This window comes from Balaenoptera musculus, chromosome 1, assembly GCF_009873245.2.
Source record: "Balaenoptera musculus isolate JJ_BM4_2016_0621 chromosome 1, mBalMus1.pri.v3, whole genome shotgun sequence".
NCBI classification, from domain to species: Eukaryota; Metazoa; Chordata; class Mammalia; order Artiodactyla; family Balaenopteridae; genus Balaenoptera; species Balaenoptera musculus.
This window is the reverse complement of record NC_045785.1, coordinates 56,085,126-56,112,157: the sequence shown is the minus strand read 5'-3', so window position 1 is coordinate 56,112,157 and position 27,032 is coordinate 56,085,126. Positions and strand designations below refer to the sequence as shown.

Below are 27,032 nucleotides of genomic sequence, written 5' to 3'. Positions count from 1 at the left end.
ATAGTGGTTGCCAGGGAGGAGGGAGATGAGCATGGCTATAAAAGTACAACAGGAAAGGCCTGTGGTGATCGAACTGTTCTGTATCTTGTCTGTATCAATGTCTACATACTGGTTGTGATATTAGACTATAGTTTTGCACAATGTTCCCACTAGGGGGAATGTGTAAAGCTGTACATAGGATCTCTGTATTATTTTTTACAACTGCATGTGAATCTACAGTTATTTTAAAATTAACAGTTTAATTTTTAAAAAGTCACATGTCTGCAATTTCATATAGTTCACTCTAATATCTAAATCGTGCTTGAGCCAAGATTCCACCGAAGCCCACGCCTTCATGGCTACACTCAGCTTTCTTGTGACGGCTGGCTCACTGTGGGAGACCAAGGACCATCTGCCAGGTTCCAGGGCGGAGACATGGAGGACTCGGAAAGGTCACAGGAGCATGGAGACCCAGGTCAGCCAGGGAGTGCTAAACTACTCTCCTGTTTGGAATGAGTCCCTTGGGGGGTCTAGATAAGTGACACTCTAAAAGTAATTATGGGCCAGACCTATTTTGTTCTTTCTCTAATCCAAGAAGAATAGGAAGATATAAATATGAAATAAAGAAGCGGGGCGGGGGTGGGGGGGGCTTCCCTGGTGGCGCAGTGGTTGAGAATCTGCCTGCCAATGCAGGGGACACGGCTTCGAGCCCTGGTCTGGGAAGATCCCACATGCCGCGGAGCAACTAGGCCCATGAGCCACAACCACTGAGCCTGCGCGTCTGGAGCCTGTGCTCCGCAACAAGAGAGGCCGCGATAGTTAGAGGCCCGCGCACCGCGATGAAGAGTGGCTCCCGCTCGCCGCAACTAGAGAAAGGCCTCGCACAGAAACGAAGACCCAACACAGCCAAAAATAAATATATTAATAATAAAAAAAGACTTAGATTCTAGTCCTGACTTTGCCTATTGTGACCTTTGATGAGTGACTGAACAGTATGTATGTGGGAGTTCTGAACTACTCGGGTTAATTCTTACAAAAAAAAAAAAAAAGAAGGGGAATGGGAGAGACTAGGAAGAGAGTGGAAATTGAGAGGTGTCCTCTCTATCAGCAATAAGCTGCATTTTCTTCTACACCAGCCTTCATTCTCCATGCCATCTAGACTAACGTCTAAAGAAATAGACCCTTAGAATAAACAACCTAATTAACAAAGCTACTCAGAAATAGCAGCCACGTGCCAGCAACTCCTACCCTAGACAAGTGTTGCCCTCTGCTCCTGGGACTTCTTACTTGGCCTTGGGGTTAGGACACCTAAAATCGAATCCTGGTTACCAGGACCATCTGCAAAATATTGGTTATGTCCCTTCCCCTCCTGGCTTACTATTTTAATCACCACGACCTCCACTCCCATTAATGAATGGGATTTAACCAGATGACCTAGAAGTTTCCTTCCAGGGTTTCCCACCGTCCTTCCCTGCATGTCCTGACTCTCACTAGTTTTGAAATACTGCTACGTATCAGTAACCCCAGTGGACCTGGCTTAGAGACTCACCTTTTCTTCTATTGTTTGGTATATCCAGTGGATTACAGTAGCTTCTTGGAGGGGCGCATTTGCTCACTGCTTAGACGTCACTGGTCAGGGTGGGATGAGAGAGACATTCTTCAGCTTGCCCTTTTAGTCCAAACATCATGTGATTTCATGGCACCCCTCCAGCTTGGAGCTGAAAGCAGCCAGAAGTCTCTGGCTCCCACGGTTACAGCCTGCTCCAGGCAGATCCAGTGGGAAGCCTTCCCAGCAGTCCCTGGAGCCCATGGGAAAAGAATGCAACCTGAGAGAAGATCTTCCACCCAAGTAGAAACACGCAAGTGCCCTGCGGCACATTCATGAGCACTAGCAACATGGAATTTCTTTTCAAATGTCAAAAGTGCAAAACAAATATTGGGCATAGGACAAAAAAAAGACTCCCAAAACCCTGAATTCCATTCATGGCATTGTGTTTACAAAGCTAAGTCCAGAAATTCAAAAATGGCAGTGCTCAAAGTCAATGGGATACAAGACTGTGTGTGTGTGTGTGTGTGTGCGCGCGCGTGTGCAGTGTGTGAGGGGAGAGGGGGCTAATAGAAAGGACCTAGGCTTTCCAGCTAGGCAGAGCTGTGTGAATCCTGGCTCTGTCACTAAATGTGTGACCTTATCCAACTTGCCTAACTTCCCTAAATCTCAGTTTCCCCATCTGTAAAATGGAGATAGTAAATAGTACCTACCTCACAGGGTTGTGATAAGTTTTACTATCATATGTAAAGAATCAAATAGGCTAAATTAAACAGAGGAGCTTGTTATAATGCTATGTCCATTTAGAGATACAGATAAAAAAGAATGGCATCTTTCACAATGAATAAATAAATTGTGTGTGTGTGTGTTTTCACGTGTCTCAAGAGAGAGAAGAATGGGAAGGTTGATAATTGGTGAAGATCACATCCTTCAAACTTCATGATTTAATTCCATGTCTGTCTTCTTTTACGCCTGAGGTGTCCTGTTACTCACCCTCCCTTACAGAAAGTTCCAGAATGTAAACTAAACTGTATAACCTAAAGGCATCTCAGGTGCCTTTGGAACCACTGGATGCTGTTTCACGTTACCCCAATGGCAATGCCAGTAGGACTATTTTAGTACAGGAAGCAACTCAGGGCAGTCTCTACTTTAAACTTATTTTTCAGTCTGAAGTTCTGAAGTTCATATTGTATTGAAAATAAGTGTTTAAAAATCTGTCTTTCCTCCATAGACTAGAGCTCCCATTTTTGCATCTGACACCTGGCTTATTAATCACAGGATTCTCTGCACTCGGCACAGACTTGGCAAAGTAGACGTTCTCATTAAATGTATTCTTATTCTGTTTGCGGTTTACATCAGAACAAGGGACTTTATTGCAGGGGAGTGGTGATCATGAGGCAGTACAGAGAAGAGTCAGAGTAAAAAGTCACTACCACTCTAGGCTGGAAGGGCAGAAGGAGAAGGCGTTACAGCAGCCCGGGGGGTTGGGGCCACCGGACAGAAGCTGGAACCAAGGGGATGGATGCCTAGGAGAAGAAACAGCCTCTGCAGGGATTTCAGAAAATGTTTTCTGACCGGTACCTCAATGTGCAGCCCCACATAGCCCAGACATCCCTCACTTCCAGGGAGCTTTTCCAGAAATCCTCCTTCCCTGTCTTCCCTTATGTTATCTGGGATTTAGGAGCAGCGGAGAAGAGTGATTAAAGTCACAGAATTGATCACTTCTGGGCGACCCTTGGCAAGTTACTAGCCTCTGTGTGCCTTAGTTTTCTCCTTGGCAAAATAGGGAAATTCATATCTGTCTCGAAGGGGCACGCTGAAGATGAAATGTGAGATTACGTTTACAAAGCATCTAGGCTTGTCTGGCATAAAGCAAATGTTCAAATTATGCTAATCCTCACCCTCCCTTTTTTAAATGACACAGAACATGCTGTAACAAAAGGTTTTTGTATTCCTCTCTTTTCTATTAGAGAAGAACTATTGTGTGGAGCCTGGAAAATCTATCAAAGGGCGAGGGATCTTTCTGGAAATGTTGGCCCCATGGCTCAGAGTTTAACTGTAGGCTTTGATGGAGGGGAAATGAAATACAGGGTGAGTGGTTATCTACAGACACATAGTTGGGGAGCCTTCAAAGTAGCGAAGGACAGGGCCATGGGAATGGCTGATGGGGGCTGAGGGAGGGTGATTTGGGGGTCCCTCCTCCTGTCTTCAATCTCCTTGTCAGAGACTTTTTTGAAAATGACAGTCCAATTGTGTAATGATAAATGATTTTTTTCTTCATGTCTTTCTAATTCTTTTCTTTCTTTCAAGCTCTCTGTGTGTGAATCTTAACTTGTATAATAAGAAAGAAAAAATTAAGTGCCAAGTTTTAGGCCAACTGAAAAAGCTGACTCTGTTGGTGAGGCTTTAAAATGAGTGGTAATAGGAAAATGGAAATAAGGTGGGTTCTACTAGGGACGCAGCTGCAGCCACATGGGAGAGCGGTGGCCATTTCAAACCAGTCTCACCGGCTGGGTCTGCAATCCTCACATCTTTCGTTCTGCTGGAGAGTGCCTTTGCAATACTTAGTATTGCGGTGTAATGCCTTCAGGGAAAGCCGGCATTCTTTTAAATCTTAGAATGTGTATATACACCCCCTTTTTTTTTTTTTTTTTCGGTTGAGGTATAATTATATTTAAAATTGGAGCTTTTAACCCCTCCTTTGTTTGCGGTGTATCTTTGTTATCATAGTATTAATTTGCTTTTGTGACAGAGATGGCTGGTGCTCACCAATATCCATGTTTCTCTTCTTCCTGGGCACACAGCTAGACTACTTTCCCAGCCTAACTTGCAGTTGGTCATGGCCATGTGACTGAGTCTGGCCAAGGGAATGGGGAACAATGATGTAAGCCACTCAGAAGCCTGGCCTCTGAAACTTTTCACATAACCCTCCAAGCTCTCTTTCTTCACATATCAGCTGACTGGAAGCTGAAGATCCAGTTACTGATTTTTTTTTTTAATAATTTATTTATTTTTTAATTTATTTTATTTCTTTTAAAGTTTGTGGGGTTTTTTTTAAAATTTATTTTTATTTTATTTATCTTTGGCTGTGTTGGGTCTTCGTTTCTGTGCGAGGGCTTTCTCTAGCTGTGGCAAGCGGGGTCCACTCTTCATCGCGGTGCGCGGGCCTCTCACTATCGCGGCCTCTCTTGTTGCGGAGCACAGGCTCCAGACGTGCAGGCTCAGTAGTTGTGGCTCACGGGCCCAGTTGCTCCGCGGCATGTGGGATCTTCCCGGACCAGGGCTCGAACCCATGTCCCCTGCATTGGCAGGCAGACTCTCAACCACTGCGCCACCAGGGAAGCCCCAGTTACTGATTTTGAAGCCCAGAAGTATGGTGGAGCTTTCAGATGGAGGGAGCCTGGGTCCCTGAATGACTGCATGAAACAAATCTCTCCTGCTCCTCCATCAATCTCATTGGACTGCAGTGTGAGCAAGAAACACCTCTGTCATGTCCAGAATTGAGATTCTGCAGTTGTTTGTTACAGCAGTCAGAATCCCCTTACCTAATAACACCTAAAGAGACTGCATACTGAGGCAGAAATATCTAATTCTGAGTGGTATCCCTGGTGACATGATGCCAGATGGACACTTCCAGGGAAGATTAGCTGGAGCTGCATATCAACATCTCCCAAGGGGCCACAAAAAACAAATAAGATCATTGGATGTAACCTCTAAGGACGAATTTCTCTCAATTACATTTGCTGGTTTACGTTTCCCTCTTCCATGAAAAACTACCTCTGCTTCTTATTTTCAACTGTGGGTCATTAATGATGATGGAGAGAACTAAACTGGGTGGATAGTAAAAGGTGTTATAAAATGGAGAATACTTGACAATTTGAGTATTTGAGAGGGTTGGCTTCTGTGAGCTTGGCTTGAAATATTACACTGCCTTATCCTGTGAGGCTGACATGCCTCCATGAATTCTTTCTTTTTTTTTTTTTTCATGAATTCTTTCTTTCATTAAGCAACTACTCTGAACAAATATCCCACTAGTCCCTTAGGATATAACTCTGAGCAACTGAACAACTGTGGTTCTTTTACTCAAGGCGCTTATAGTCTAATGGAGGAGAAAGACATTAAATAACCAATTACCCAAACAGATAATCACGCAAGTGGAATAAGTGCTATGAAGGAAAAGCCCAGCTTACCAGCACTGTTAGAACATATAATGGTGGGGGTGGAGAAGGGGGGTGACTAAGCTCACTGAAAGGGAAACATCTCCCTGAGAAAACGAATGGACTTCAAGACCTGCAGGATGACCAGCTGCCCAGGGGAAAAATATATAAGATATAGGAAGCAAATCTTAATGTAGGAGGACTACTATTACTGATAATACTAACCAACACTTTTATAATACTTATTATATGTCAGGTAGTGATCTAAGTACATTACATATAGTCACACATTTAATCCTTTCGGCAACCCAATGAGGTAAGTGCTATTATTATTTTCATTTTACAAGTGAAAAAACTGAGGCAAAGAAATGTTAATAAGTTACTAATAAACGGCAAAGGAAGGATTTGCACTCCAGCGATCTGGCTCCAGAGTTTGTACACTTAGTCACAATGGTCTGCTGAGATTTGGTGCATTCTGGGCAGGAACAGAGAAGACCTGCATGGGTGAAGCTTGGTGAGCAATGCAAAAGGTGGCACAAAGTGAAACAGGAAAGATATGGATTTGAGATTCCTTTGGGGTGGGGGGAAGCTATGGCATGCACTAAGAGGTCAATAAAGTCCCCTAAAATTCTGCAAGCCATCTTGATCTTTGTTTTCTCCACGTGAATCTGGTGACCCATGAACTTCGGAGGGCATGACCCCCGGAGGATAGCGAGGTGGTCCTGCCCCGTTAGCAGCTTGCACATCCAATCAGCCATGAGTTCTTCCCTATGGAGTTTAGTTTAGTTCTTCCCTCTGGCTGATCTGCCTGGGGGCCGCCTGGACATCCTACCAATGGGTTCAAAGTTCCCATTTTGAACTTTGAACCTTGGCTCTTTTGTGCTCGTTGAGAGAAGGATGAGAAGAAACAAGTATGAGGGCTGTGAGGGTCTTCCCCTGGCTCTGGTTTTCCAAAGTCTGAAACTCCGGGAATGAGGATGAATCTTAGTTTATACACACTATAAGTAAGAAAAGTAGAGGATTTGAGGACAGAGGGATGGCCCACTCATCTTCTCCTCACCCTTGGATGTTTCCCTGGGAGGAGGGGAGCAGGGAGTCTGAAAGAAAGAGGTGAAGATACAGATTTTGGAGGGTCCTGGAATGAGGGGCTTGGCAGCCTGTCTCTGAGGCAGCATCCTGAGACGTCGCCCGTAGACAGTCTCTCAGACATTCCAGTGCTGTGGTAGGGAAAAGGATCAGCAAAACGAGTCCTGGGCCTGAAGAATGATTTCTGTGCCCATGGGCAAGATGGAGAAGAAGCAGGAAGAACATCTTAAGCTGACAGGATGGAAACACCTATGTGACTGATGACCAAGAATCATGAAGATGGATATCTTGGCAGATGCTTGTGTTGACAGAGGACCTCGAGTATCAGAGGGACCAATTGCTATCCCATCTCCCAGTTCCTTGGAACTCAGATGCAACCCTGGAGAAAAGGAATGAGAAACTTCAAATTCATTGAGAGTATATCTACAAGGTTGATGTGGTGAGGATTAGAAACAGAAATTAGACCAAATTATAAGAGAAAATTATAAAAATTTTTAAAAGTTCTATTTCGGAATCCCCTGGTGGTCCAGTGGTTAGGACTTGGCGCTTTCACTGCCAAGGGCTCGGGTTCAATCCCTGGTTGGGGAACTAAGATCCCACAAGCCGTGGGGTGCGGGCAAAAAAAAAAAAGTTCTATGTCTTGTACACCTGAGTTATGGACTTACTATCCATCACACACATACACACACACACACAATTTTTTACATAAATGGAATCATAAACTACATATTGTTTATATTTTTCATTAAGAATATATCTGACAATTTTTCCAATACATAGTGTTCCACATAAAGATAGAGTATGATTTATTATTTATTACTTAACCATATCCTTAGTGTAAGATATTTAGGTTGTTTCTAGTTTTTGCTGTTTCAACCAAGACTTCAATGTACATTCTTATGTATATAGCTTTGTGCACATATGTATTTCTGTAGGAAGGATTCCTTAAAATGAATAGTATATAGAATCAAAGGACATGTGAATTTTTAATATTGATATATACTAGCAACTTGCCCTCCAAAGTCACTCTATCAACTTGTATATCTTGTGACAGTATATGTTTCCCTTTATATGTTTACCTCACAATCCTGAATATCATCAGTATTTTTAATTCTTGAGAGTTTGATAGCTAAAAATGTTTTTCATTGTTCACTTCAGGGTAATTGTAAAATATGAAATTTTCTTCCTCTTTCCAGCTTTGGCCAACTGACATATCCCACCTTAGGAACTGAGGAAGTACAAACTTCTAACAAAAAAAAAGTGGTTAGCCAAACCAGATTTTAAGTAGAATCTTATGTTAATATATTGCAATGTTATCCTGATTAACAATCTCATTTTTCTCAGATGCAACACTTAATGAATTTAATAACAGAACTCATTTATAGTTGTCCATAACTTAAATGCAGATATGCAATAATAGGGAATATATCTTCTTTTCAAGAATTCATGGAGAGTCACAAAACTTCACAAAAGAATATTCAAAAGTTCCATAAAGTAGAAATCATACCAAAAAAATTTTGACCACAATGCAATACTACTAGAAATTAATATCAAAATTAAAAATCAAAACCCCTTCCACATAGAAATTTAAAAGAAAAACTATTAAACAGCCTTTGTGTGAAGAGAATATACAAAGTAAATACTATAATGAAAACATTGCATCTCAGAATTTGTGAGATATTGCTATGACAATAATCAGAGGGAAATTCACAGTCTTAAACATGTATAAAAATAATAGAATGAATATAAATGAATTAAATTCTCAACTTAAACAGCTAGGAAAAAAAAAAACCCAACAAACTGAACCAAGAAACCACAAGGAAGGAGATAATAAAGACAAAAACATAAATCGATGGAATATGACATAGATACATAATTAAAACTTCTTAGGAAAGAATCAATGAAAGGAACATAGCTAACTTTTGAAATGGAGGAAATTTAAGAAGGCTTATTTATGGAGAAACATGAGTCTAAGGCTAGAAACAAGATAAGGTTGCCATTGTCTCCACTACTACTTAACACTGTATTGGAAATATCAGCCAATGCAGTCAGTCAAGAGAAAACAATTAGAACTAAAAAGTGGAAAATAAGTAAAACTGTTTCTATGTACAGGTATTATACATGAAAGACCCAACAGAATCAATACTATAACAAAGAAATAATAAAGGAATTCCTTAAGATAGCAGAAAATAAAGCTAACATACAAAAATCAACAGCCAACTGCCAGTCAGCCAACTGCTAGTGGTCTTCAAGAAAATAAGGAGCTAGAACCAGATGTAAACCAACTAGGCCTCTAAGCACACTATTGAACTGGACTAACAATTTTTTAGAAGAAAAACATCCTAATTTCTGAAGAACAAAATGAGTTGATTTATATAACACTGGGAGTAGCACTGGGATAAAGCAAATAAATAAATATATTAATGTGAATAGGAAATAAGATTTTCAGTCTGAGAGAAAGATATAAAATAAAAGAGGGTATGGAAAAATTCTGTAATGATTAAATTGGAATTAGAAATATCAGTATGAACTTATAACTTAAAATTTATATATTTCTTAATTCTATCTAATGTTACCACAATAACAATGAGCATACTTGGTGCCAAGATCTTCGTGGTTTCTAAATACCCTACTACCCCACTAAAAGAGACCAGAGCTCTGTGGAGAAATGACTAATTCCAGGTCTTAGAAGGGAAAGTACAAGATGACACTGTGAAATCTTATGCCAACAATCAAGTAAGTGTTCAGTCACCAATGGAACCATGTCAAAAAGAAACAAGAACAACTTGAAAAGGATCCTACTTGCCAAATTTGGGATGATTTGAGCGTGAGAAAGAATAATTATTAGATCTAAAAAAGGCATTTAGCAAGATGTCAGGACACAACATCAATATACAAAAATTAATTGTATAGCTGTACTAGCAAAAAACAATCTGAAAATGAAATTAAGAAAACAATTCCAATGTTACAATAACATTAAAAGAATAAAATACCTAGAAATAATTTTTTAAAAAAATAGCAAAAGACTTGTACACCAAAAGCTACAAAATATCAGTGAAAGAAACTGGAGAAGAATTAAATAAATAGAAATGCATCACATGGTCATGGATTGGAAGACTTAATATTGCTAAAATGGCCATACTCCCCGAATGGATCTACAGATTAAATACAATCTCTAGCAAAATCCCAGCTGTCATTTTTTGCAGAAATTGAAAAGCTGATCCTAAAATTCAAATGGAAATTCAAGGGACCCAGAAGAGCCAAAACATTCCTGAAAGAGAAGATCAAAGTTGGAGACTCATCAACTATACTCCAATAAAAATTAAAGAAAAAAAAAAAAAGCTTAGAGACTCACATTTTCTATTTCAAAATGTACTGCAAATCTACAGTAATCAAGAGTGTGTTGAACCGGTTTGCAAGGCAGAAATAGAGACACAGATATAGAGAACAAATGTATGGACACAAAGAGGGGAAAGTAGTGGGGGGGGATGAATTGGGAGATTGGGATTGACATATATACACTAATATGTATAAAATAGATAACTAATAAAAACCTGCTGTGTAAAAAAATAAAGAAATAAAAAGTTTCTATGACCTGGGAGGAATGGTTCTCAAAACAGAATTTAACTTTAGGTATAGAAAAAAAAAAGACCGTGTAGTGGGCTTCCCTGGTGGTGCAGTGGTTAAGAATCCGCCTGCCAATGCAGGGGACACGGATTCGAGCCCTGGTCTGGGAAGATGCCACATGCCACAGAGCAACTAAGCCCCTGCACCACAACTACTGAGCCTGCACTCTAGAGCCTGCAAGCCACAACTACTGAGCACACACGCCACAACTACTACACGCCTATAGCCCATGCTCCACAACAAGAGAAGCCACCGCAAATGAGAAGCCTGTGCACCACAACAAAGAGTAGCCCCTGCTCACTGCAACTAGAGAAAGCCCATGCGCGGCAACGAAGACCCAACACAGCCAAAAATTAATAAAACAAATAAATTTTTAAAAAATTTAAAAAATAAGACTGTGTAGTACTGGCATAAGGATAGACATATAGATCAATAGGAGAGAATTGAGTCCAGAAATAAAACCATATATCTATAGTCAGTTGATTTTCAACAAAGGTACGAAGACAACTCAACAAAGAATGAATAGTCATTCCAACAAATGTTGCTGGACAATTGCATATCCACATGCAGAGGAATTGGAGCCCCTACCTTATGCCATATACAAAAATTAACTCATAATATTTAGATCAAAGACCTAAATGTAAGAATTATAAAATTCTTAGAAGAAAACATAGGGATAAATCTTTTTGAACTGTGGATTAGGTAATGGTTTCTTAGATATGACACCAAAATACAAACAACAAAAGAAAAATTAGGTAAACTGCACTTCATCAAAATTAAAAACTGTTGTGCTTCAAAAGACACTATCAAAAAAGTGAAAAAAACAACCCATACAATGGGAGAAAATATTACAAATCTTATATCTGATTAAAGTCTAGTATGCAGTATATAAAGAACTCTTACAACTCAACAATAAGAAGACAAATAACCCAGTTTTTTTTTTAATTATTGGCACCTTTAATTATTATTTATTTATTTATTTATTTTTGGCTGTGTTGGGTCTTCGTTTCTGTGCGAGGGTTTCCTCTAGTTGTGGCAAGCGGGGGCCACTCTTCATCACGGTGCGCGGGCCTCTCACTATCGTGGCCTCTCTTGTTGCAGAGCACAGGCTCCAGACGCGCAGGCTCAGTAGTTGTGGCTCATGAGCCTAGCTGCTCTGCGGCATGTGGGATCTTTCCAGACCAGGGCTCGAACCCGTGTCCCCTGCATTAGCAGGCAGATTCTCAACCAATGCGCCACCAGGGAAGCCCAATAATCCAGTTTTTAAATGGGCAAATTATTTAAATAGACATTTCTTCAAAGAAGACGTACAAATGGCCAATAATGAAATATGAAAAGATGCTTGACGTCATTAGGGAAATGTAAATCAAAATCACAGTAAGATCACATCCACAAGAATAGCTATAATAAAAAAGACACAATAGCAAGTGTTGGCAAGAGTGTGAAGAAATTGGAACCCACTGGAACTCATTGCTGGTGAGAATGTAAAATGGTAACAGCCACTTTGGAAAACAGTTTGGCCATTCCTTAAAAAGTTAAACATAGGGTTACCATATGACCCAGGAACTTAATTCTTTTTTTTTTTTTTGGAGTATAGTTGCTTTACAATATTGTGTTAGTTTATACTGTACAGCAAAGTGAATCAGCTATACGTATATATATATGCGCTATTTTTGGATTTCCTTCTCATTTAGGTCACCACAGAACATTGAGTAGAGTTCCCTGTGCTATACAGTAGGTTCTCATTAGTTATCTATTTTATACATAGTATCAATAATGTATATATGTCAATCCCAATCTCCCAATTCATCCCACCGCCCCCTTTCTCCCTTGGTATCCATACGTTTGTCCCAGGAACTTAAGTTTTAAGTATATAATCAAGGGAATTTAAAACGTATGTCCACACAAAAACTTGTACACAAATGTTCATAGCAGCGTTATTCATAATAGCCAAAAATTGGAAACAACCCAAGTGATGACTGGATGAACAAAATGTGGTATATCCTATATAATAGAATATTATTCACCCATGAAAAGGAATGAAGTACTGACCCATGCTACAACATGGATGAACCTTAAAAACATGATGCTAAGCGAAAGAGCCAAGCAAAAAAGGCCACATATATTGTTCCATTTACATGGAATGTCCAGAACAGGCAAGTCCATAGACAGAAAGTAGATTAGTGGTTACCAGGGGCTGGGGAGAGGGAGGAATTAAGAAATCAGTAAATACTCAAAATAGTCAATACATTTTTAAAGTTAAAATTTTTTTGCAACTTAGTAATTAAAGTTTTTCCCATCTGTAGAAAAGTTAAAAGAATACTACCCCTGGTGCCCTTCACCCACAGTCATCAACTATAAACTTTCTCTCTTTTTTTGCCACATCTTGATAACTGAAGGCCAGCTTGGCTAGACATGAAATCCTTGGTTCACACTTTCTTTCCTTGAAAATATTGTGCCATTGTTGGTTTGGTTTGTACATTGAATCACTTGGTCTTTTTGCCTGAAGGTTTAGAGGAGTTTTCCTGGACATATAAGAATATGTCTTAAAGTTGACTATTCTGAGTCAATTTTCAAAGTTCCACAGTGTAACTTTCAATATACAGTGTCCTTTTCAATATATAGATTCAGGATTTATTTGTTTATTTATTGGTAAGTTTTTATTGAATTATAGCTTTAAACATTGGCTTTATTATTTGTTTTTCTTCTTTACAGAATCAGTTATAGGTGTATTAGGTCTTCTTTGTCTATCTTCTATAGCCATTATTTTCTTTCTGAGTTTTTCACTTTTTCTTATTTTGTTTCATCCTCATGGAAATTTTCATTTCACTTTTCCATATCTCCTTTGCGTACTTTGTTGAATCTATTCCCTGTTGTACATCTTGTAATTTAGTCCTCATTTTGGAGATCATTGTCATTTCAATCACTTTCTTTTCTGCATTCAGCCAATTCTTATTTCACACCTTTTTTTGTGCCCACTTCTCTTTTGCATTTGTGAATTACTGATTCGTGATGTTTTTTCATAACTTTTATGCCTTGTCTAACTATATGATTCATGTTGGAGTGTTGTACTACAGTTTCTTCTGGTTTAAGGTTGGGTCTGGGGTGTTTTCATCAGCTGAAGATTCTTGATTCTCTATTTCCTTTTGAAAGTGACTTTGTGTGGATGTTGGCTGCTTTCACCTGTTCATTTTCAAGACTTTTGGATTTTTCTGGTCCAGATGTTTCTACGGATAGGGTTGAAGGATTTGAGTGACTTACTAGTTTCTTAGTTCAAGAGTGCCCTCTTCAGTTGGTACAGTGAAATACAATTTCTTTAACGAAGAGGCTCTATGGGATAAGGAAGGATGATTAGGGAGAGTTTAGAAAAACTTAATTTCCACCAACTTCTTTATTCTTCTCTCTTCGTCACTAACTATCCAAGAGATATCTCCTCCTTCCAAGCTCCTTGTTCTCTCCCAGAAGCTACACCTCTTCATACATGTTTAGAAACATTTAGACCCATGTACCTTCAAGCCCCTTCTTTCTCCCATTAGTGAGGTCTCTAATCCAGCATGGCTGGCCTCAGTATTTTTCCACTTAGTGTGGGACTCTCTGGGATGCCACTGCACTCTTCTTTTTCCAAATAATCCCTGCCTCACTCTCCATTTCCACATGGGCTCCATGCTACTAATTACAGATATTTATTTCTCCACTCAAATGCAATGAGAGTTTGCAGTCCTCTGTTTCCTGGTTATGTGGTAGATATAATTGTGTTATGTGGTGAGTTAATTGTGATTTTGTTTGCTTTCCTTGATCTCTATAGTTTGGGGAAGACATGTAGAAACAGTAAGATTGAGGCATGTCATCTTCAAAGAGCCCTCACCATCTAACCTCTATTGATAAATACCAACATTTATAAATTTTTAGGTAAGGTTTTCATATGAACACTAAATAATTGGGCTGTTTTATTGGCTTCATATGGGGGAAACACAACAGTTTTTTTTTTTTTATATACAGATAAAATATGGAAGATGGTTCATTCAGGTCTTTTAGCAATGTTAGCCTGTACCCCCTCCTCCCTGACCCTGCTGGGCTGATAGAAGGCTTCCATATTGTGCTGAGTGCATATGATCAATGTGCCCAGGGTACATCTTGGAGGTCAACATGTCCGGAGTAGTCTGAGATGGTCAGTGCACCCAGGGTGGTTGATGGAATATAACATAGTGGATCTAGAGTGGTCAGTGTATTTGGACCATTATGTGAAGAGAGTGGCTGATGTGTCTTGACTAATCTGGATATGGACCATTCCTTTTTGTATCCCTGATTCCTCCTTGGCAGGGAATCATTTGCTCAGGGTGCATGGACTTAGAATGGGGGTGTAAGATGGCAATGCCTGATGGGATATGAGACCTAATCTCTCCATGGGAGGTCTTCTTGCCTTGTTAAAGGGACTGGCGCTAGGATACTGGCTAGGAGAAAAGCTGGTCACAGGAGAAACGCAACACTGCTCAGGTCCTAGTCACCTCCAAGTGGCAAGGCTCTCCACCCTGACTCCTGCAAGTCCTGCCCAAGGCCAAAGATGCCTTGATTGCAGGGCCCTTAATTGTGGTCCTTCTGGGTCTTTGGGTAGTGAGAGTCAGAATGAGGAAGAACAGCTGAATAATCGTAAGTGAGCACTGGAGTTGCAGTCTTCATTCTACCACTTACTGAATAGGTGGTCTTGAGCAAATTATTTAATTTCTCTAAGCCTGAGGTTCATCATCTATAACTGGTACACAATGCTTGGCCCATTGCCTGCCACCACAGAGTGAACCTTCAGTAAACTGTAACTGTTATCTTCTGTAACATATGCATATATGTACACACATATACATATATAATTCTATTTACACACACATATATAAAATGCATATACAACATAACTAGTTTAGGTAGGTTCCCTCAAGTATGGGTATGGTTTTCGTTTAATTATTGGTTGCTTACATATTCAGTGGCTGAAATGAATATGGGGAAAATCATACCCAGTTGAACTCTGGGAGAAAAAACTCAAGTGATTTATTTAAACAGGTGTTGTTCTCTGATAAAGCAAAATTCTACATAACTATGCATTTCTTTTGGCCATCAAAATTAGAAAATCGTCCCCTTCATTGTGCCTTACCCTTACATATCCTACCCCCTCACTTCATAGATATCTAGACTAAGACCCTCATTCCTACCTCTTGAGTGCCTCTGATCCAGAAGTCCCACACCAGCTTAAAATGATATGCTGTTTGGCCCGTGCAATGTTTTCTAACGTTTAAATTGCCAACATTTAAAAATAAGATTTCAAGGGAATATACGTCTATGTATGGCTGATTCATTTTGCTGTGCAGTAGAAGCTAACACGACATTGTAAGGCAACTCTACTCCAAAAAAAATTAATTAAAAAAAAAGGTTTCACACAGTGGCTCCCCTTTCAGCAAAAGCAGTGTCCCGCAGTTCCTCACAGACCCTGCCGCTCCACACCACCTCTCCTCACTCTCGTTTCACTCATTTTTGTTCCTGACTTCTCCGTTGGAGGCATTTAACTCTCCCCTGGAGGCATTCGTTATAATCCAACCATTCCTTTTTGGTGAACCCTACATCTTAGTTCAGACCTGTAGTACAATTACAATTTTATCATGCAAATCGGATAAGTCACTTCCCAGCAGAGTCTGTACTGTCTATTGCAAATTTTAAGACCAGGTCAATGCAACTTGATCTTACCTTTATCTCCCCAGTCCTGGCCTCCACCTGGCATACATGCTTATACGTCCATACAGATCCCATCCCCTTGGCCTGGGTTCCCTCTTTCCTGCATCACTCAGCTCAAATATTAACTCTCTCTTGGTCTCTACTTAGCCAGCCAAGAGTCACTCCACCTATATTCTGTCAAGTGTAATCCAGTGATTAACTCCAACAGTTATGTGTAGTTATTTAATCGTGTCCATCCCCTCCAGGAGACTGTAAGGAGGTCAAGGACAAAAACTGGGTCTTATTCATCTCTGCAGCCCCACAGCCTAACAGTGTTGCTAAGAGAAAGTTATAACTGGATGACACACTCATCTCGGACCCATTTCTATCAGTCAGCTTGGGATGAATTATGCTATGGTACCAAACTCCGCCCAAATCGTAGTGGCTTATAAAAATAAAGGTTTGTTTTTCATGCACACTGCTCGTCCATCATTGGCTACAGCGTTGCTCCAAGTCTTCACCTCAGGATTCAGGTAAAAGAAAAGCCCCATAAGGCTGCCAGTCTCGTTACAGAGAGATGGGTGCCCATGTTCTGGCTCCCAAGGCTTCTGCTCAGAAGCGGCACCTTCATTTCTGCTCACAGCCCAGTGGCTAAAGCACATCACATACCCAAGCATGAAGCCAATGGGGCAGAGATGTAAAATCCTCCTGAAAGGTGAATGGTTTGAACTTGAAAACAATCTCCCACATTGCCATCGTGTCCAGTTCACCTTTCAGGGCCAGGGAAGCCTGGGTGTTTGCCCTTCTCCCTGCCACAGGGCCTGTGTCAGCTGGCTTCTGATTGGCTGCAGCTAACGGAAGGCCCTTTAGGAGGCAGGAGAAGATGAGGTTGGGAGAAGCCAGGGCGCTTGCCACTCTCCCTGCCACAGGGAGCTTCTCCTGAAGAGGCTGTATTTCCTCCACGCCTCGAGCTCCCACCAGACAGGCCTGGGGGTTCTGCTTCTGCTGAGTAAGCCGGGACTCTAGGACCTTAGAGTCACGTATTCACATATTCTGATCCAGTCTCCTAATCTGTAGGATGTGATCTGTGTAGGATGTGATGATGGGATCTGCTCACATCATCGAGCTGTTTTAAGAATAAACCAAAGAAAGTCCATGAAAATATGTTAAGAATAAAGTGCTGGAAAATAAGGAGCTTGAGGGTAAACAAAGTTAAGGCAACATGATGAACAGACAAGAAAATGAGACTCGGGGTCATAACTCTTGGTTTCAGGATCTCACTCTGCCACCAACTGTCGCCTTATCCAGCGAACGCCATGTTCCCTATTTTCCCCATCTACAAATTGGAGAAAACACTGTTGATAATGGGGTGGTTGCAGAGTGGCATAAATGAGAATATCTGTGAAGATGTACATTGCCGAGTGTAAAAAGCTACAGAAATGTTAAATGAACTCACTAGTAATAAGCAGAAAAAAAAACCTTTATTTCTATCAAATTAAAAAGTATGAATCGATCTTCAAGCAAAATCAATAACACAATTAACAGTTAAGAGAGCATGTACAGATTAGACTACAGGTTTAGAATCTTTGAATTAAGCACATACACCAAAATCAAGAGGGCCGACAACTTTCACACTGAGGAAAAGCACTGACTCATCGTAAACACACGACTTCTAGGAAAATGGAGCTGACATCTCACAGGACAGTAAACCAGAGACAAGTTGTCATTAGGTTAGAGAACTGATTTAAGCTCGAGAGGGATCATAGTGAAATGCCATTGTAACTCAACAATTTCCCGAGATCTATTCATCTCAAAAACAAGAACATATAAAAATCAGTAGTATAAATTCTCATAAAACTAGAAAAGCCCTCTAAGCCCTGACACCCTGGAGCTTACATAAAGACTGAGTTTTTGTTTTTCTTCCCTTTATTCTTCTCTAAATTAAACACAAAACATTGTTTTTATTTAACACATTTCTGACTTTATATCCAAAGCTTTAAATGAAGAAAAGAAAGGTTTTATGAAATGAAGTTAGACACACATCAACCCCAGGGAGAATCTTTAAGGTGCGCTGCTCTTTGACATGTGTTTAAACAGGAAATCTTTTAGGTCAAGAATTAACACTGTGCTTTCTGGAATAGCCTAATTATCACCAAAGAAGGAATGAATATTCTCTCTCTCTCTCTCTCTCTCTCTCACATACACACACACACACACACACACACACACCAATTTAGGGAATTCCCTGAAGCATACAGATAATGGCATTTATTTTGGCAAGAACTGTGCAACTTGTTAAAAGAAAGATAAGGTCCGGCATTTCTCAACAATTGTAATTATGTCTCAACAGATGCAGGAAGCAGATTTTTCCTCATAGTTGAAATACAGCTTCATGGCTCCCCGACACCTGGGTCTTGCACACTTTTCATCTGGAAACCAGACTGGGTCAGTTATTTATGGAAAGGGACGATAACTTAGGACCAGACCACATTCCCTTATTAAAAGAAGTCTCTGCTACTGGGTTCTTCTTTTGAAACACCAAACAGACAAGGAGTACTGAAAATGGAGGGGAATAGAGAGAAAGCAATTCATACTACGAATACAACTCTGTCTTATGAATTGCCTTTCTGGTAAAACTACTGCAGTGAGAAAAGATATCGTCTATTAAATGAAAAGAAATGAAATTCATCAGGTAGATACAAATGCCTCCCGAGATCCTGTGACCCAGCAGAGTACAGATGAGACACATGCCCTCTGTATATACAGTGTGCAACTACCACCAGGACCCACCCAGTGCCCATTTCCTGTCTCAGCACCAGAGCCAAAAGCAAGGATTCCAGGTGGGAGCAAATATATTGTTTTACCTATTCATGAGAACAGGGAGCTCAAACTACAGAAACGTACAAAAAAGGCCTTTTTGAATTTCCTGATTAATCCCTATAGGTAAAGGAAAAGGTTAAGTAGACAGGATTATTTCAGGTTTTAAATACAAGGAGGCAAGATCATTGAGATAATACTATCTATTACATAGGGTAATTGTGGAGGATTTAATTACACAATGGATGCAGTACACTTAGCACCGAGTACCAATAAACAGTAACTACCAAGAATATGCTGATACCTTAACATATTTGGAAATCTGCTGACTTTATGATTTGGGCAGAGACACTCCCCACCCCCAGCAGATGGTAAGACCTCTTTAAATGAATAGCCAAAGTCAGATGTTGAACTCAGGTCCCAGTGAACTAAATTTTACAAAAACCCTATTTATGGGTTTATATATAGGCATCTTTCTATCTAAATTTATCCTGTCAACAACCTATTAATGGCAGAAAAGACCACAGCATCACCTCTCTCCCAAGAATCCTCTGTCACCTATGCCTATTCTTACCTTTTGCCCTTCCCTACCAAAGAGAGGGGCACAGCCTGGGTGAAGGTGGGCTGCTGGAGGATGCCAGGAGTGACCCTGTGGAAGGAAGGTGAGACAGGAAGCCAATATCCCATTTCTGCCAGAACTGTGCATGATAAGCACTGCCACCACATCCGAGCGTGGACAGAGGTGTGGATTTGGCATTCAGGATCATGTTCATGTGTAATGTCATACAGGGAAGATAGTATGAAAGTCAAGGGTATTAGGGGCTCAGTCACCATTTGTTCACCTGCTAGCCCTTTAGGGAAGATCAGTTACTATCAGGGCCTTGTCTCGGGGTGGGAGTGAGGGAGGGATTTGTTCTGATGTCAGGGAAGCAAAGTGAGTCTTGTCTGGTGAACTTGCACGAGTCCAGGCGTGTGTGTGAGCCCCACGGCTGAGGTGGCTCAAGCATAAAGGTCCCTTCAGGGGCACAATACCATGGACACCAAAAGGGTAGGTGAAGACCATGAGCTTGCCTCTGCCACAGATTAGCCTGGACCCAAGCCTACTTTGACAGCCTTTCATTTTATTTATAAATGAGTAGTTATGGAGGATCAAGGGCTCAGACTCTCCTCTAGCAGCTTCCTTTGCTTAAGCAAAAGAAAAAAACATTAAAAAAAAAAGGGAACAGTCCCATACAGAGCTGAATGTCACCATAGTGAACTCCGCTATTTTTGATGTGAGGCCCCTTGGAAATATAAGCAAAACCAAGCAGCTCAGTGCCCTGCCTTGCTTGGGACAGGACACAGGTAGTTAACATCCAGGAGCAGAGTCAGGAAAACCTGGGTTTGAGTCCTGTCTACACTGTGCACTGGCAGCAGGAGCCAGGGCAAGATGCTTTACTTTTCTGACCCTCGCCTTCTTTGTTTATAAACATGGAATCGTGCCTATCTCAAAGGATGCTGGAAAGATTAAATGAGATGTTTGTAAAGGTCCTAAAACTGTACATAGCACTCAGTAGGCCTTCAATAAATGGTACCTATTATATGCTTGCTTTAGTGTTAGAGTGTATTAAACACAGCAATATTTTCAAGTTCCAAGTAAGCGGGAAGCCGGTCAGGATAGTGGAAAGCAAAATGAATGCAGAGCCGGCTAGAATCACAGAAGGTGGGGACACGTAGGAATCTTAGAAACCATCCAAACTACTCTTTTTTGCCTAACTGTAATGGAACCTCATGTGTGGCAGTAGAAGGAAAACTAAAGAATGATATCCCTTTAATTTTACCTTTGTCAAAATATTTTCAAGAAAATTTTATTTTTTTTTACAAAATCACTGAAGGAAAAACTAGATTTTGTTGAAGAAAACCAGAAGCAGATTTTTTAGGTGAACATGAAACAAGCATCATCTTTCAAAGCCCACAGAAACAGTGTTTGGCTTTTATTGGTCTCACCTAGCAAAGGTGATTGCCCTCAACTGCAGGGCAACCTCAGAAACAGCACAGTGTTGAGACACTGGCACTAAGTGTCTATTTCGCTGGAAGGGAGAAGGGAGGGAAGGATGGAGAAGCAGAGTATATGGGGTCAGGGGCCACCTAGGCCGTTTCCCATGCCTCTTTCAAAAACTCCAAAGCCAGTGGTTACACTGGAACATCTGCTAAACATTGAGAGAAGTGAAGAAAGAGGTCTGAAGATTTTTCCGCTTCCAAAAAAGCACACACTTTCCTCTTCTGAATGATCCATGTAATAACCTTAACTTTCTACTTTTCCCACTTTGTGGAAATTGTCTCCATGGCAGACGCAATTTTCCTCAGAGCAGACTTGTTTTTCTCTTTGCCTGATTCCCCAGGAAACCTGAGCTGTATCTGCATGTCTGATTTCCACCCTATCCCCATCAACTGGCATTCAAACACGACTCTTCTAAAAAGTCACTATCATGCACTGATGTTTCAAATACCTGAACTGGGCATTTTAAATGCATGAACCTAAAAAGTAAATAATCTTATTTCACTTTGATTCAGAGGATAAGGAGGAAACTGCTCTGTGTTTCCACCAAGGTAGCCAAAGAACATTCACATGAAGGGACAAAGGGAGAGGGACTGGCAAGAGTGGGGGAAGTATTTGTAAGGAAGATGTACGGCTACCATACAGAAGCCATGGGTCAGTGAACTGACTGTGGATTCACTGCGACATCTTCGGAAAATAAATAACGTGTTTTAACACCACCTATGCTGAAATAGGCTTCTTTTGTTTTCTCACCAGTATGAAGAGTTAGACAAAAGTCACTCCCAGGAATAGTAAAGGACCCTCCCTGGGGACAACCACGATGCATGAAGAGGAATATCTATTTTTAAGGCAACAGGAATAAATTTCATTGTCCTTCCCAGAGGAGAGCAAGAATTATAAAAGATGGCCACCAAGTCTGGAAACCAGGCAAATCCTTAAATAAATGGTTTATTGATACTACATTTCAGTGAATGACAAAATGGTATGATCTGTATTTCTAGACTTAATGGCCACCCTATAGAAAGCATCTTTGGAATAGAATAAAAAATTACGATTTTTGTCAAATCCCATAATCGTAAACCTGTCATCATCAGTCTAGGCATGGCTAGTGCAACGTTTTCCTCAACCCCACAGGCTCCATTCCCTTCACCAACTATTTATAATATGCTTGGGTCACTCACAGGAGAAAAACACTGTCAGCATTCAATATTTAGCAGCATTTTCAAAATACATTTTTTTTTGTCTTGACTAAAAAGCTAAACTATTCATTTAGTCCAGTAATTCCATATGGTCTTATTTACTTCTATACATAAGATATGATAGGATCTTTTAACATTTATGGAGGTGAATATCTGCCAGTTTTTGAGGGTTCCCTAAAGACTCTGAGGGTTTTATTCTGCCACAATACAAGAAAGGAGCAGTGTCAGCCCATGAGAGTCAGACCAGCAGTTTAAATAGACCCTCCACATAGCTCAGTTCCTGGTGCATAAAGAGATTCAACACAGTCCCCTGGCTCTCAGCTCTTAGAAAGGAATCTGAGAGGGATAAAAGCAGGAACAATCTGCATTACTTAATAGTCTAGGAAGGGAGAAAACAGATGTCTAATAAAAGTAGTAAAAGCCAAATCCCTCATTCCAGGATGTCTGGAAAGGAGAGATTCTATTGAGTATGGATGCAGAGAGAAGGCGTCATTCCTAACAGAAAAAATGAATCGTGGAGAGTGACTCAAGGCCAGAGAAGCAACCACCGAGAGCTTAGCTTCAACCCCACTGTCACCAGGAGGGCACATACCAGAGAACCTGGGACAAAGGCAGCTACAGCCCTTGGCATTCTCAGGCCTCCTGGTGCTATGGTTCAACAGCCTTTGGGGGCTGGGGAGAACCAGAGACCTCCCACCATCACGTGTGAAAAGGCCACTGTGGCAACACCATGGCTGTCGAAAATCAGCTAGAGCTTGGGTTATACACCACTTAAAATCCAGCCTGTACTTGCCTTCTTTCTTGTGAAGGACTTGAGACATGTGCAGGGACATCTTAAACATGTGCAGGTAGCCCCTCTTTTAGAAAGGCAGAGAAGAGCCTCTTCATTAACTCTTTCTATTCATTAGTTTTCATAGCAGTTCACCATTTAAACTAGAAAAGATGCTGCAAGCTATCTCAGCTAGCTGCTAATTGGGACATGGCACCAACACTACACATACAATTGAATGGATGACCATATCTTCCTGGTTCTTCCACTGGGCGGGCTCAGTAGGCTTCTTTGGACTGAATAGGTGTGATCTTGTTCGAGAAAAGTGTGTAAACATAGGGCCAGATTTTGTTAGTCTCCGTTCCGGAAAATTGGTGGAGTACTCCTCGGCTCCTGAAAAACAAAGTCCAACATACAAAGCATTTTAGGTTTCCTTTTGACATGATATTAGGGCAGAAGAAGATCCTGGGCATAATGTAAGCACAATCTCATTGTCGATGTCACACATCACTGAGTGCCAAAACAGCCCCTACAAACGTATCAACACCCCCACTAATTCTGGCAAGCTTGCCATCGTGCCACCTTTTCTTCTCCCCTTTAAAAACATATTAAAGGGGACTTCCCTGGAGGTCCAGTGGTTAAGACTTCGCCTTCCAATGCAGTGGGGTGCGGGTTTGATCCCTGGTCGGGGAGCTAAGATCACACATGGTTCCGGGCCAAAAAACCAAAATGTAAAACAGAAGCAATATTGTAACAAATTCAATAAAGACTTTAAAAAATGGTCCACATCAAAAACAAAAAAAACCTTTAAAAAATAAATAAATAATAAAAACATATCAAAGAATAACATTATAGGGACAACCCCAAATCTGCCTCAATATACACATTTAAAAAGCAAATCACTGACAATCCTTGCTACTCTAAAACCTTTATTACTTACAACAATAGATCATGAAATACAAGATGTGTCCTAATAATATGATCAGAAACCTCATATCTACAGGGTTGCTAACTTATTCGGGGGGTACAAGGTCAGAAATTGATTATTGCAGAGGCTGTATACTGCTGTCCTGAATGCAGTCCACATATAGGGTTTGTTTGGCTTCCATGAGGTTAAATTTTTTTTAACTTGTTGCCAATATGAAAACTGGGGAGAGCCGGTGCACCACTGATGTCACTGCCGCTGACTGATTGCAGGTAGGCAGGAGTGCAAGGCCTGCAAGTTGGTCATAATGGCAGGCGAAGAAATTAATGAAGACTATCCTGTAGAAATTCATGGTAATTATCAACGTTTCAGAATTCCACTGGTGCTGTGGATGAGACGCTGAAGACCATGATGTCTGTTTCTAGAAATGAGTTGTTGCAGAAGTTGGACCCATTCGAACAAGCGAAAAAGTGGATTTAGTTTCTACTTACACATTAAATTCAGTGTTTTGGGTTTATTTGGCAACTCAGGGAATCAATCCTAAGGAACATCCAGTAAAGCAAGAATTAGAAAGAATCAGAGTATACATGAACAGAGTCAAGGAAATAACAGACAAGAAAAAGGCTGGCAAGCTGGACAGGGGGGCAGCTTCAAGATTTGTAAAAAATGCCCTCTGGGAACCAAAACTTAAAAATGCATCAAAGTTGCCAATAAAGGAAAAAGCAAAAATTAACCTTTTGGTTTTGATGTACACATGTTCAAAAAGTACATAATTTTTATTGTTTTCCACAAAATAGATGATTATGTGGCAATGTAAGGTTTAAATGTATTCCTTACTGAATTCATATATAAAATTTGCATTTTAAATTTGTAATGCTAAATACTTTTTTCCCGCTAAAGATTAAGTTATCTTTAGAGATTTTCCTATAGAACACTATGAGGTTTTTAACATTGTGGTATATTTTATATTTACAGTTTACCATGTCTTGACAAGACTCATTTCTTTATCTAGGTCAATCTTTCAAGTGCCTTTTTTATAAGCAACTATGAAATTTAAGTTAAACGTTCTTTGTAAACATTTGTCTATTTCCGATGAATAATGATTTTACGAAGTATGCTGAAGTTATAAATATGTCCGTTTTCACTATATAAAATTAAGAAAGCATGAAATGAGTTAAATGTCCTTTTTTTCTGTGTAGTTATTTCATTATGCTTTCATGGTTTTGGGAATCACTGCTTTTTGTGATATTTGAAGTATGAAATTAAGACTTTAAGGTTAGTCTTTAATTCTTGGCACTTTGCCAGTACGTCCCATTGAAAGTAAAATATATTCTCATTTATTTTAGATGGGAAATGAGGTTGTATAATGATGGCTGAATTCTGGCATAATGGCTATCCCCTATCAATAAAGCTGTAAATGTTGTATAAAAAAAATAAAAATTTAAAAATTAAAAAAAATAATTAAAATTGGGATTTTCTTCCACACAGAGAGCCTGATTTCTGCTTCTCTTGAAAAACAGGGATCACTGGTCACACTGAGCCTGAGTGTCTCTGGGGTGATAACTGGCTGGAGAAACAGAGGAAGCTGTCCAGTTCAACTGTCACTCAACAGCCCAGCTTGACAAGTCCCCCACCAGGTTTGACACTCATTTCCAATAACTGCCTTGCCTCCATAGCCGTGTGAATTTGCAATCTGTAGTTTTAGCTCTTCTTTGTTTTAAACACCCTCCAGACATGTCGGGGCCAAAAGTCCCTTCTAATCTTCTACCCAAGTCAGATATTTACATATGGGAGTATCAAAATGTAAGCCATTATTTCAGTCCCTTAAGAGAAAAATGAAAAGTCTAGATGCAGTTTTACAATCAAGCAGACAGAGATGATCAGGTTTTGGTCCTTATAAGAGTTTCAGCATAAAAGTACCAGGCACTGTCTCCCACATACAATGCCAACATTTCATATGACTTTCATCTGAGAGGTACTGGGCCTTTTGGGTTTATCAAGCTTAAAGAAACACTACCCCACTGCAGCCCAATGTCCTTCCCTAGAGGAGCCACACCTTTCTGGCTGGCCATCTGCCATGGAAACACTGAAGCACACTCACTTGTATAATTCAATGACTGGTTTTGCCACGTCCTTGTACTGTCTTAGTCTGGCAGCAACTGCTTCAGGTTTGTCATCTTCCTGCTGGACCAATGGTTCACCAGTGATGTCATCGATCCCCTACAAATACCAGAGAAACCAGTTAGTATGGCCAACAGTTGGGCTATTCCACAGGTTAAATAAAACCTTCCTGGGCAACACCATATATTCATCTTTGATTCCTACCCCGTAATGATTTAGGCCTGGGGTACAATAGTAATGGTGAAGGTAGTTGAAAAAGAAACAGCGTTCGTAACAATGTTAAGCTGTTTTCGTAAGAGCTGACATTAAATCTTTATTAACTTCTCATGTCTTTCAAACATGTTCCAGTGGTTCTGATAAATGATACCTTCAACTCACAGTTCAAAATTCCATGCTGTCTCCCCCAACACCAAACAGCCATTAGACAATGTCACTCTAGCCCTCTAAATATTCCTAAAACTAGCTGCCTTTCTAAAGCCTGAGTTCATAATATGGAAAATAAATATCTCAAAGAACCAAATGGTTTACTTAGGGAAAACACTTAATTGAGGAGGAGGTATTTCAGTCCTGTCTCTGCTAGCTTTCATATTCTGTCACGTAGCTCTTCTGAGATTAAACTTACTCAGGTTATTTTACTAAATGAAGTAATGACATCTGAAGGTAGAATCGGCATGAATCATTATACCCATGATAATCAGAAACAAACATTCTGAGAACTGAAAAACTGCAATTTTAGAAAATTTGATTTTCAATATATTTTAACTTCAGGAGCCATACCTACTTACAAATAGCAAAATGGACACATGAGAATTTTGTCACCTATGTCCATGGTTATTGCCTACCAGGGGAGAGAGTAAAAGAAATAAATCTGTCAAAAGATAGGCTAAAGCAGAAACAAAAGGCTCAGGCAACTCAACGGGATAGTCTGAAACTGGCTGTAAGTGTGAAATTCACTAGGATTTTATTATAGCTCAGGGCCTTAGGTACATAACTTACACTTAGGATTTATTGGTGAGCCACATAATTATCACATGGGTATTCCAGGGCTGTTACCCTAACAAAACATGAGAGATG

The 27,032-nt window shown here is 40.2% G+C and overlaps 1 protein-coding gene and 1 pseudogene across 4 annotated transcripts in view; one reads left to right on the top strand and one right to left on the bottom strand.

The window, feature by feature from the left end:
- Window positions 1–17,551: 17,551 nt before the first annotated feature.
- The window catches only part of AK4 (adenylate kinase 4), a 75,010-nt gene continuing 65,529 nt past the window's right edge, over window positions 17,552–27,032 (bottom strand). For all 4 annotated transcript variants that reach the window (XM_036859331.1, XM_036859321.1, XM_036859341.1 and 1 more), the window contains 2 exons: window positions 25,939–26,057; window positions 17,552–23,305 (listed from right to left, as the gene is read on the bottom strand). In XM_036859331.1, coding sequence (XP_036715226.1) covers window positions 23,191–23,305; window positions 25,939–26,057 — 234 coding nt within the window. In that variant the 3' untranslated portion in view covers window positions 17,552–23,190. The remainder of the gene's footprint in view (window positions 23,306–25,938; window positions 26,058–27,032) is intronic.
- Window positions 23,724–24,656, top strand: LOC118898803 (annotated as a pseudogene).